Consider the following 13642-nt stretch of genomic DNA (forward strand, 5'->3'; position numbering starts at 1 on the left):
AAGTATAGAGTTTTTCAGGGTTTTACGAAGTATTCTAAGAGAATTTGAATTAGTTTTACTTGTAGGTAAGGAATTCCAAAGGCGAGGGCCAGTGAATTTTAGGGACGGTAGGCCATATTGAGTAGTATTAACTGAGACTACATAAAGATTTCTGTTACATGATTGTCTCGTTGAATAGGAATGAACAGAAGATGTAAATTTGAAATATTCACTGAAACAAAGGGGTAACAGTCTATGTGACCACTGATAAACAAAAGAAAGAATCTGTAATTCAATAACATCATTGAGCTTAAGAAGATTGAGGGATTTAAACAGAGGCTCAGAATGGGATTTTGGTTCAGAGAAAGATATTATTCCGATTGCTTTTTCTTGGATAATAAATAATTGCGTTAGAAATGAGGGAAAGGTTAAACCCCAGACATGGTAGTATAGTCTGGTTATTAATTAGACCTCGCTTAGTGTCTGCTATCCGCTGGTCATTTTTTATGATTAAAATGCAAAAAAAAAAAAAACTGTGTTTTTGTTTCACCTGCCTTGCTGTTTCGTCGTTACAACTTCAAAAAACAAGAACATCATACAGCCATAAACATCGCAAGAAGTTCGCGGAAATGGTCAAGCTGTTTATTTTTGTCCACGAAAGTCGAAAAATCCAAAATAAACAAGTATGGTCCGAGTACCATGTCATAAACCACTCATTGACCTGGCTTGCCCGAGCTGGGCATGTCCTCGGTCAGTTTTGTACGGAACTCGCTCGTCTGCACTCGATCCGAACGGCCACAACCTCGGGTCAATAATATTTCCTATTATTATATGGCTGTGTCTCACAGGGACTGGGAACTACTGAATTCACGAATTTGATTGGCTGAAATCAATATTGAAAGCGGTCGAGATCTTTCCATCTAGACCGGCATCTAGACCGGTCTAGAAAATAGGTACAAAGAATATAAAAACTTGGCATATAAGACACAGCCATATAATAAAAATCTTATTAACCGAGCTAGGTCGGTCTGTATGGGAGAATCTTGACCTCAGTCACTAGTACAGACCTCACTGCGTTCGGTCTGTACTGGCGACCTCGGTCAAGATCCTCCCATACAGACCTCCCGCTCGGTTAATAAGAACTAAATACAGCCCATACGCGTGGTTAGCAAGATGTTAATATTGGTGATGTACCTGAAGCGCCACAACATTTGATTACTATTGCCTAATGCAACATTCATGATAATTTTCATAGGCTGCAATGATAAAGTAGGTAAATACTGTAAGAGCGAGGATGGATGTAGCCTGACGTGATCAACTTTTTTCAGTTACTTTTTCACTTACTACGAAACTTTCCCCTCTGCCTGAAACTATTACTTTTCACAGCTTCATTTTGTTTTGTTCTCGTGGGCGGAGCGAATGCATAGGGACGAAAGCAAATCGCTAGAGCTCCCTTCGTTGTAACCTCTTGCCTCAGTAGTGACGGTAAGGGGCGTTTTGAAATATGGCGGGGTAGGAGAGAGCTCATTTTCACCTGGCCATGCGCATAACCCAAAATTTTCCAAATTGCCCTTTCCGGTGTTTGTTGGCTCAAGCAAACCTCTTTGCAATCTTTACAGTTTCGAGTGTGTCCATAATCGATCTGTGACTTACTTTAATTTTTTTCGGCAGAGCCTAAATCTTTCAGCGTAGTATTCGACTGGGTTCCCTCAGACAAAATTAAATCCTGTTTAATTTCCTAGAAGTGCTGTCTAATTTAATGGAAAATTTCTGCAGTTGATAGCTTTCTCGAACACAGGTTGGAGTTGTTAAGAAAACCGATTAACAACATATTTCGAGATGCTGATATAGGGATTAATGAAAAGATCGCGAGAATTTTTTTAATGCTGCTCGAGCGATCTTTTCGGGACGAAAACGTGGGCAGGGGCTGGCCCCCCGAAGTTTGCCGCCTATGGGTCTACACCACAGGAGATTCGGATTCATAAGTGTTTCCGAATCGATCGATTATGAGGGTTATCGGATTCGTAGGCGTTCACAATAAACGTTTATCCGGATTCCCAACCGTTTGAACATGTCAATAAATCCGCAAGCGTTCTTGATTGCGTGGTTTTGAGGCTGTTTCTTGCTCACCAAAAAAAAAAAAAAAAAAAAGGCTAGAGTCGATCAAGATGCAAATTAAGTTGGACATGTGGCGAAGTTGAACTTCTCCTGGGAGTCATTCGTGCATATTCCTCCCAAAAGGATTACGAGAATTCAATATTGAAATCTGTTATAGAGAGTACGCTCACTTAGATGGACAACTGTCAAATTTAGCTTTGTTGGGAGCTTTTTCTTTCTCTTAAGTTCCTTTGATATGATGAAGAATTCCCCTCTTGTAAACAAAAGGAAGGTCAAACATTATCTGTCACGCTGGCAACCTCAAACGCGTGAAATTTATCCATGCACAGGAAAAATCATCCCAATGAAGGGCAACCAAACAGATTGTGTGGCTGAAAACATATGTGGCAGAAAATTGTAGAACAAACTTTTTAAGCAATTTATTTGCACTAAGTATTTAAGTCAGGAAAACTAATTTAATTTTAGTGAAGAACAGGTATTGATTACTCACATTAGTTACCATCACAAAACACGATACATTTAACCTTGTATAAAAGCTTCCCACTTTTTTTTTACACAATACTATACACTATTCTATACTTGTAATTCATAACTATTCATTACCTCATCTCATGGAGAAAAAATTTTCATGTTCCATTGCATAAAAGAATAATTATAGCTTCTTATTACTATACAAAACTTGCAATTGAGGGCAGGTACTTGCTTGAAAAGTAAGTTTGTCCATTCCGTCTTCCATAAAATTATCTTAGGCAATTAAAAGCCACTTTGTGTGACTAGCTTTATGGTTCTCTTAAAGTGGTCATTATAAATGAGTGCATTTCCTCTTTATTAACCTGTCCCATCAACTAAGAGTGCGTTTTAAAAGCTTTGCTAGCTTTTAATCTGTGCATATTCATAAGTATATTTTTATTTGTGAAATCATTTTTGAAAGGTTTCCCTAAAATATACAACAAGGAGAGTTTCTTTGAATTCTCATTTGATGAAAATTCTCATTAAATTCCGACAAATAGTGTGCCCATCAGGTATCAATGTTTCACCTAAACTGTTCTGATCAGATACACAACTATCAGTAAATGTTTGTATGTTATACTAAACAAAGACTGAGAATTCGTCATGGAAATTTTATGTGTTATATCTTGGACTCAAATACACTTTCCTTCTCAGCATACAGACTTGGCAGGGTATTTGCTTGAGACCCCCTTTGCTGTAAAATTGAGCGACAAGGTCGTTGACCCTCAACATCATATCCATGAGATGCTCTCTTTCTGCATACTCTTTGAAAATTGCCACAACTGTTGAAATGAACCAAGAACCAAGGTCATGCTGCCTGTAGCTTTGGTGACCGGGGGCCGAGGCAAAGCAGATCAGAAAATCAGCATCAGCTGGCAGAGACGAGCTTGCATATGGAACAGGCTCACTGTCGCTCTTGATAGGTACCCTATCCTGTTGCGTACCACGGCAAGCTTGGATCAAAAATATCTTTGGTTTCCCTTCAAGAGATGGACATGCATCTCGGCGAAAATAGGAAGTGATTGCTTCAATTTTAATCACCTTCCCATCAGTTCCATAAATTCCATCTTTAAGACTATGGCTGAGAATTATGCATAGAAAACAATCATATCTGCTGAAGTCTTTCGCTGCAGTTTCATTGAGTATATCCACCATTTGACTTTGAGTAAAGTTCTCCACCATTCGGGTTTTGAAGTTGAAATCATCAAAGAGACTAAGGAGATTTTTCACATCTTGCTCTGACCCATGGCGTGCAGAATCTTGCCTCTTAGGGAAGATGAAGTTATGAATTACTAACACATAACCAGACTTCACCTTGTAATCAATATCATCCCCAGACTCTTGAGAAGGTGCATGAGCTAGAAAAAAAGTGAAATGAATAATTGAAATAAATAAGTGAATTCAAATGACTAAGTTTCTGTTTGGAATAAAGACTAGCAGAGAGTGTCAACACACGAGACAAATTAAAAGCTATGAGCTTACTTTTTATAACATTCAACTCCCAGAAGTGATCAACATGTAACTTCTCCTTATAACACCCATACATTATCCAGCAAACAGGTAATGAGAATACTCTAACTTATAGGGTGAAAACAGTTAGTTGTGACTAATTTACAAGAAAATGTTTAGCAGTTAGAGGAGAGAATTAAAAATCAGACCTTGGGAGTTTAAAACTATGAAGTAGCTCATTTAACCTTGTTGTTCCCAACTGTAACCAAAAGGAATTTCTCCTAAAAGTCTTCATACAATTTTAAGCAAAAGGGGAATGAAAAGACAAAAAAATCTACCCCAAATGTTGATCAGGGGAAATTACTGTTAGATTTTGTTGAAATTTTATCAGGGCTTAAATATTTAGAAATGTATTGCAGACAACCCACGAAACAGACATTGGAAAGGTAAACTAAACAGGGGAACTCTACTTACGGCTAGGTTTAGTTCTAGCTGCTTGCTCTGGGGTAGGCACTTGTTTTGGTACTCCTAATAAAGATAAAAAGTCAGTCAATCAAATTAATTTGTAATAATCTATTGCTACTATCAGTTAGGCTTCCAACAGTAACTTTCTACATTTTGAAGGTTATAAATAATAAAAATGACAAAGTATCCAATATTGCTATGCTCCACAATCCCTGCTTCATCACAAAAAAAATGCATTTGATACCTAGTTGTTGTTTTGAGCAAGCTATCATATTTGTTACAAAAAACCAACTAAGTCTTTGCTTCAATGATAGTTGATTGATGGTGCACTTTTTCTTCTTCGTTGATATTGTCATACGGATGTTTTCCCAAGGACTTTTCTGCATTAAGGTGGTGTAAAAATTTCAACCTTTTTGTAAAAACAAGTCAACCACAATTTTCTATTGTCTTCACCTTATTGACCATAAAAATTGTCTACAACTTTCAAAATTTTGTAGTGAAACCCCTTCGCTGGGCCTTGTGGTTTCACTTTAAACTTGAGCATTGTTGGTGTAGTTTTTATGACCAATAAGGCAACCTACGCATGCATTTTGATAAGTTCTTATCTATGAGCTATTGGAGGATAGATGCAAAGAAAAGGTCATCGGCAACAACATTTTGCATTTTTGCCAAGTAAAGCAAATAGATTCTATGCTACCAAGGGTCTGTATAGTAATTTATCAGACGTCAAAATGTGGTAAGTACATCACTGAGACAATTGGCAATGCCTTGCATATTACATTTTTGTCCTTACCACTGACATTTTGGCATCTGATCTGTGATCTATTACTGAACAAATGCAAAGCGGAATCTATTTGTTAAACAAACGATGGCAAACTGTTTATGTGGTGAGAAAAATTTTGTTGAGAACATCAGTGACTCTTGCGGCCATGTCCTGTGTACCACTTTTTTGTTCTGATAACCACTGAAAGTTTGGCACATGATCTGTGATCAATTGCTATACAGATGCACAGCAACATGGAAGCTATTTGTTAAATAAACGATGGATAACTGTGTTCGATTTGCGAAAAAACAGTTTTTCTAAGCAAGAGATCTAAAAAGAAGCTGAACCGTGAAGCACACACGTGCCGATACAATTAACTCTCAATAAAAAAATTCCTTTTTTACAAAGTTGTTGTTTTGGAATTAGAAAGGGGTTTTCTCATTTCAGTTTCACTTTTGAGCTTCTCTTGGTTATAATGGATCGGTCTAACAGAAACGCGTATGAACTGAAACTTTAAACACCTACAAAAAAGTGTTGTGGTGATGTTCTTGCAAGTTGGTTGAGGTTGATTTGTTTACTTGATTAAAAACTCTTTGGTTGAGTTTCTTGTATGTGCTCATTCAGAGTTAAAGACCAACACAGAGTCAGTAACAAGAAGCCACCAACTCCAGAAAAAAATTGAGAGGATGAGAGAACTTTTCTTCCAGTATTTTCTAACCACGTTGATGAGAAGCAATAACATGAATTTTTAGCAAAGCTAATCCAGAAAAACAGATTCAGTGTTACATTGAAATTTCCTGTCATATAATTATTATAAAGTCATTTTGAAAAAATTATAAAACACTTTCTTGATAGAAAGGAAAACATAACTCAGCCAAAGCAGGAAAGTAAGAGGTGACAAAACCACTGCATTATAGATGGATATCGAAAAGTCTGAACAAACATTGGGCATCACATGTAGGATCCTACATCATATGTAGGATAAAGTCAAGTTAAATGGTTGTCCTCACTTGTAGTAGTGCCGATGACTTTGATAGACTTAAAAGTATAAAAAAAATGAAACACTTAAAACTACAGACAACAGGTGGAACAAAGATTGAATGAACTTTTTCAAATGACCAAGAACATTTTTAAATAACAAAAATAACTGCATTTATGTGTCATCAAAAGTAATAAAAATTAATTCTCTTTAAATAATTCCCTTTTAAGTGACCCAACTAGGAATGATTTAAGTGGTAAGTTGTATTCCATTTTTACCATTTGCTTAATAGTCAACAAGATAAAACATTGAACAATATTGAGAAATTAATCCACAATTTTCATCAAAGAGTTTCTATTTCTTGAACTAATCATTTTCCATTCACCTTCCTTATCATACACTGTTAATAAAATACCTGGCAAGTTCTGTGCTATACACATAAATGTACATTAGCCTAAATTGATGTAGTACCTGTCTTGAAATCAAACATAATTAAGAAAATGTTATTAAGCGACTTGAATTTCCTATATGAATCCACCATATTACCTCTCACAAATTGTGCTATATCTATTAAATGAAAAAAATGACAGCATTATCTACTGTTATTGATCTCTATTTGTTTAGACACAACAATAAGTTAACTCTACAGATAAGACATGCAAGAACAAAATGTTCTTAAAACATATTTTTTTTTCTTGGAGTTATGGGAACATTAGAACTTCCTTCCCCTTTTCATCTGTGAAGCAACAAGTGTAAATTCTTTTGAAATCTTAGTTCATGGATTAGTTCATTCTCTTGAATAAGTTGTTATTAAAAGATTTTTCTTTTAGTCTTTTGTTGTGCTTTAAAATAGAAAGACTGTATTTCAATTTCAGTACACCATACACAGCTTTACTATTAAAAAATGGATTTGAGTTTAAGGCTCGGTTAAGGTTTGGGCACTTTTAATATTATAGGACTCACTGGCTTTCGGACTAGGACTCATTGGTTTTGGACTGGGACTCATGATTTTTTTATGAAATGAGTCCCAGGACTCATCATAGCAATTTGTAACAAAATCACTGCTTAGTGTATTTATTTTTTTAATATTTACCAGACTGGTAGTATATCTCTTTCTACCATATTTTAATTTGCATCATAATTTTCATTCAAGTACCACTACTGATGTGCTCTAATATGGGTCCTTAGGACTCTTTTGCATTTCATCCCTTGGCTTCATTTTTTATAATATATATGAATATATGCCATAATTCAATGTATACCAGTATTCAATGCTTTTGATCAAATCAGTAACAACTCAAATTCAATAATTTAGGCCTTTAAATTCAGAACAGAACAAAGCATGGTTGCTTATTTACAGAACCTGCAGTTTCCTACAAAGACCAGCAAAAACATGAACCAATATTTTTGCAAAATTTCCAAACAAACACTAAAGCAAATTGTGCTGTCTACTTCTCCCCAGAGAAGCATTCAGTGCTCAAGCCCAAATTTGAGTCTTCATCACCTGTTAAAATACAGAAGTTCCAACTAAAGAAAAACCATAAGATAGCAAAAAGGAAGAACTGATTCTCACCAAAAGAACAAAAATTCAAGATCCCATGGAAGTCAGACAGATTTTGACCTCCAACAAATAAACAAAGAAACCATAGAAGCAACAGACAGCTCAGTAGAGGAAATTCAAGGTCCAGAAAATAATACCCAGGTCAACATTGCTGGCTGTATTTTATTTGATGGTGCTGCAGAAATTGTGAATTTTCACAGAGAAACTTCTACTATACAAGAAGTCCTGTTTACAGATAACAGTGGATCTCTACGACTGGTCTTGTGGAAACAAGACACAAGTAAAATAAAATCAGGGCAATGTTACAAAATATCAAATGTTGCCATTAAAGAATTTAATGGTGAAACTATATTCACTTTAATGAAAAACAGCAAAATAAGTGAGGCTGACAGATTAAAGATATAGATCGAGAATTTGTTGTATTAGAGAAGAAACAACAATTGAAGCTGCAATTCCCACCAGAAGGAAGTATCTAAGTTCAATCTTATTGAACCCACAACAAGTGCCATTCAAAAGTTATGGACAGTGATAAGAAAATCCTCAAATATTCTGAGTGTGGCCTCATGCAACTGAAGACCAAACGTTGCAGTAAATAATGGCCAGTATTCTTACCATCACTAGGAAAGACATGACTTCCCTTGATATATTTGACAATATGATTAAACAACTGTAAACTATTACAGAACAGGATGGGGAATTGGTGAAAGAATTTGCAGACCTTAGTGATGATGAGATCATTGAACTCCTTCTTACTGCGGAAGGAACTGAGTTGTATTCAATGACAAAAATGCCAGGTGATCAAATTAGTGTAAATCATAAGTATTTCTCTTTTTATAAGCTGATAGTAATTTAACTACTTTCCAAAATGTAACTAGGTCTTTAAATTAATCATTTTCTTTTACTCTAAAAGTTTTGTTTGCTGTATTCTATGTTGAACATCAACAACCAAAAGTCCAACACTATACAGTTTTCCCTCTTTTAGCAGATTGGGTAATTAACCTTAGCTTTGCTCTTTTTTTTTTTTTTGGCAGCATTTGCTGTTGAGGACATGGCCTTATCTAACAATTTGTGCTGTTTGTCAGTCAACAGATTCCTCTTTTTTCCTATTTTCTCCAAGCTTTGCATTGCTTGGTCTCGCTTGGTCTTAGCAGTGTCAAGCATCATTGTGGCTACATTAACAATTTGTATGTTGACAGCTGTTGCTGAAAGGGCATCATGTAGTTTTGATATTGCATCAGTCGTTAATTCATCAGCCACTTTCAAGTCTGCTTTTACTACTTTTTCCTCTCGCATCAAAGTATCCTCACTATCTTGAATACATGCATGCAAATGAACCTCCCAGAATCCCTTGCATGCTATCAAAAGCACTGAGAAAGTCTGGGCCAAAAAAATAGGAAAAAATAGGAAAAAATGGAAAAATATGAACTAGACACCCTCTTTTTGTCACCAGTGGCACCTGAAAACCACCAAGTAATGTTAATGTTTTTCCATCACTTAATGCAACCATTGGTTTTGTAGATGAATAGGAGTTACTTGTTTCATAGGTGAAAGTGGGAGATTCCACTTGTTTTACATAATAAGTTCTATTAGATTTCTCTTTATATGTTGTTCACTCTATATTTTTGCCAATTTCAGACTAATTTTTTAACTATTTATGACCATTTTTATTAAAATACAAATATTTGTTTTTACAAATGACATTTTTGATTTAAGGATTACCATGCAAATAACTATCAATGTTAGCTATTTCAAATAAAGCCATCATTAATTATGCCTTACTTGGCTTTACTTCTTTCATTTGTTTAATTTCAAAGCCAACTCTTTGAACTACCAACATAATCCTCACCAACTTTCATGCACCATGGTTGTGATTACCATCACATGCTACATTGTGGTTACATCACATCCTAGTCGAGTTTGAGTGGTAAGAGCAACAAAAGCTACTAAAAAAGTTTATCCATTCACCCACAAAATACAATGAAGAAATAACTGGTTTTTAACCTTAAGAGAGTTCCGTTGGAAAAGAAGGTAAGACAGGTGACAAAACCACTGCCACACTCGCCACACAAAATAAGAAATACTCAGGGTGCCTTGTAAGAGCTTGACCCCTTTCCAAATGGCGGATTTTACCGCGAAAAGTTCGATAACAACAACAGCATACAACGGCCGACATTTTCAAAATGGAGGTTGATTCTTTACAAAAACCAAACCTCAGGACTTATTGTGATGAAGTAGTACGATTTTCAGTTTTTCCTTACTGTATATACATCAGTGTTGCTCTGTAGCAGGTTATTAACCATAGTGAGGTTAATTTCAGACAAAGTTTGTGAAAACTACCTCTGTACCAACCTACAAACCAATTAAATATCTGAGAACCAAACAACAGACCACTGCAGACTATCAACCCCTTTCAATTCATCTTTAGGCTGATCTCGCGAACACGTCCGCCAATAACAGAAAATCTAAAAATTGAGACTTTCGGCAAATTCTTAGGGTTGACTTGTGGCAATCAAGTAACTGTCAACCTCAAATTATAAACAATACGCGCCGAAATCGGCGAAATCATCAAAATATCTTAAAAGAAAGGAAGCTTGGTCTGAATAGTGCACTAGAATAACAGTAGGTTTGAAACTTTAATAACACTAACGTAACAAAAGTGGTTCGCAAACCTTTAGGGAGTATAATTTGATCCTGAAAAGCGTGATATTTGATGTGACAAATTTGCGTCCTAAGAGTTCCAACCGCCAGCATTCAATAGAATCTCTTCCTTCCAAGTTCCCCATTTAGTGGTTATGTACTGCTATTTTAGTCTGACACTTAAATAAAGGTATTCATTCATTCATTCATTCATTTTAACCTACAATTAGGACACACACATTGAAAAAAATAGAAACAGTCATTACACAGATACTTCAAATGACTTCAAAGTGGATTTCGAAAGCTACGAGGATCATGTTTGAAGTCCAACGCAATATTCTATCACACCTATGTGTTGCCGCCGCCGCATGTTCGTGCAAGACGAGCCATGAACTGACTAACGGAAGTTTCCTTTACAAAATATAGCTTACCCTGACATCTTAAAGTTAAATACTACTTGTGGATACACACCACAGCCAAAGACAGCACCTATTTAATCTATTACAGTATCCTAAACACTTGGGATATGTGTTTAAAAGTTGTTGTCCCGACACAATCACGTGTCTCCCTGGTCTTCGTTTTTAGGCGACGAAACCACAGTATACAGTCAGCGGTTTTTGTTCTCGTTTTCTATAAATATTGTTATCATTTCTACTAATATCGTTATTTTCATTCTTATTATTCTTTCATCGCCATCATGATAATTTTCTAGCCCATAAATCCGTCTGGGAACGCATACTTATCAGTGGTTTTCGATTCGCGAAGAAAGGCGACTTCGTAAACGCGGGAATGCAGGAACACTAGTTTAACTGCCCTATCATTTCATTAATCTTCGACTTCGAGAGCGCTGGAATGCGGGAGCACTGTTTAAATGCCCTCTCTTTTAATTATTCTTCGAATTCGGGAGCACGGGAGCAATCGATTACTAGAGATCAAAAATGACCGGGTATTCTTAAGGGTATCCGGACAACTCGCCCCCTAGGAAATTAGCCCCAGACGACTAGCCCCAGTCTTTGGACGATTAGCCCCCAGTCTCTGAACTATTAGCCCCCAACCCGCAATCCTTGAAATAAACTATGCTCTTGCTGTTTACTTTACGAACGTTTCCCTATCGTGTATTTTGAACTAAACAATGTTCTTGTTATTTGCTTCTTACGAACGTTTCTCTGCCGTGCGTGTCGAATTATAAAGTATATTTTACAAAAGTGAGCTGTGTTCCTTCTGTTTACATATTTTACGGATGTTTCTTCGTCATGTTGTTTATTTCGAGAACTTAAATAGGAAAGGAAAGAAACCAGGAACAAAACTCCGAAACTTTAACTTATTGGCGACTACTTGTTAATGTCTATGGTGGTTTATTTCAAACTCGCCACGCGCATTGTGCGAACTTTTACGTATTATTTAACAATTGGTTCATGCTTTAGCGTGCACTATCGAGTTTTATTAAAAACTAGATCATTGTATAATGCAATTCAAGACTTTTTATTGGCTTAGCCATTATGCTATATCAGCCAATATACCATAATCTACAAATATGGTAAGTGTACTTGTCAGCTTAAAATTAAAAGGGAGCTAAAAATTTAATAAAATTTAATAATTTAATTTAACGTTTTTAATAAAACAATTATTCCACTCGCGCTTGTTGGATATGAGATGATTATAGCCAACTCGGCGCTACGCGCAAAAAAAAAAAAAAAAAATTAGTGCTCTACCAACTGAGCTAGCATTAGCCAACTGGGAACTGGTTATTATGTTGGTTCATATTAAACCCGTCAAGTGATGAATCTAAGAAATTGAATTTAGGAAAATCATATATATGTGCACTGCGGTTTTAAGAAATGTGTGAAAGCGATCCACTTCACGGATTTAATGCGAACCAATATGATAACCAGCTCCCAGTTGGCTTGTCAGCTCAGTTGGTTTTACTTTTGCTACTACTTAAGTAGTAAAGGCTGAAAGTTTCTAAAGAAACTGTGGTGCTGCGACGGTGGGGGTAGCAAGGTAATTTGGTTCAGTATCAACTAAGTTGAAATTGTAAATTGGCCACCTTAACGAGTAAAAAAGCTGATGTTTCGAGCGTTAGCCCTTCGTCAGAGCAAAACTTCATTCGCTCTGACGAAGAGCTAACGCTCAAAATGTCAGTTTTTTTACCCAGTCGCTACGGTGGCCAATTTACAATTTCAACTTAGTTGATATAACCAAATTACTCAAGTAGTAGCTCATTACTGCGAGGATCGCTTTCATACATTTCTTAAAACCGCAGTGAACATATATGACTTTCATATATTCAAATTCATTAAATATCAATCTACTTTCTGTGACCAAATTTGTATGAATCAAATACACAAAAGTTACGTCACGATAAAGAATCGTGTTGTCAGAGAGTGAGAAAATTAAGCGCCCAGCTCAAGTTGTAGCCAATTCACAGTGTCACTTTTGTCTTCGATCTTTTGACAACCTGATTAGATAAAAGAACGAGTTATCTTAAAAATCTAGTTCAGATCCAGGCATAGCCAAAACTGAGACAAACACCTGCAAGTAACAATGCGTTTTTCTGCTGTGTAAAGGTTCCACTTCATGAGCAGTTGATTCAGCGAGGAGAAGTTGTTTGGTCAATATACTCCTTCTAGGTGGCTTTTTATAATTCCACTCTATGACAATTTCCCTTCACCGTTGTTCCGGATAATTTCCTTGTTAAATGCAGGTTTAAAAGGGAAGTATCTCGCATTTGAACAGAAGAGAGACAACCCCATCCAGTTTTGTCTTTGGCTTTAAAACCTAAAAGCCAATTTTCCAAGATGAAAATAGTATTAAAAAATTGCAACTATCCACGATAAAATGATATTGAATAGTTACCTTTTGTTCACGTTCTCTAAGTAATTCCCTAAGATTGAACGTCCATTAGCTCTTGCAACATCTTCAGGTAAGGTGAGATTGTTTCTATATTGATTAAATACCACTTTTCCAACTGAAGTGCTGAAGATAACATCCACAAATTCAAGGCTATTGACTTGTGCAGCTTTGTATGTAAGCATGGTTAAAAGTTTAACTGACTTTAATTCATCGCCGTCAGTTTTGGTGTACATACCTAGTTGTAAACAGAGTGGAAAAATGTGAAGGAACTTGTACCTAAAATGAATTATAGAATTAAGCTCATTTAAGTACCGTTGGGTTGCAATCA

General features: G+C 36.0%; 1 protein-coding gene across 2 annotated transcripts; it reads right to left on the bottom strand.

The window, feature by feature from the left end:
• Nucleotides 1–2302: 2302 nt before the first annotated feature.
• Nucleotides 2303–11025, bottom strand: LOC111325026 (caspase-3). Of its 2 annotated transcripts, XM_088759817.1 has the most exons (4): nucleotides 10893–11015; nucleotides 10494–10640; nucleotides 4531–4584; nucleotides 2303–3965 (listed from the first exon to the last, which is right to left on the bottom strand). In XM_088759817.1, exons 2-4 carry the CDS (start codon nucleotides 10573–10575, stop codon nucleotides 3220–3222), a joined length of 882 nt encoding a protein of 293 aa, XP_088615943.1. In that variant the 5' UTR covers nucleotides 10576–10640; nucleotides 10893–11015; the 3' UTR covers nucleotides 2303–3219. The 2 variants fall into 2 exon arrangements, with proteins under 2 accessions (XP_088615943.1, XP_088615942.1); XM_088759816.1 differs by having other exon boundaries at nucleotides 10494–11025.
• Nucleotides 11026–13642: the final 2617 nt, after the last annotated feature.

The sequence above is a fragment of the Stylophora pistillata genome, chromosome 5, assembly GCF_964205215.1.
Source record: "Stylophora pistillata chromosome 5, jaStyPist1.2, whole genome shotgun sequence".
In the NCBI taxonomy this organism is placed as follows: Eukaryota; Metazoa; Cnidaria; class Anthozoa; order Scleractinia; family Pocilloporidae; genus Stylophora; species Stylophora pistillata.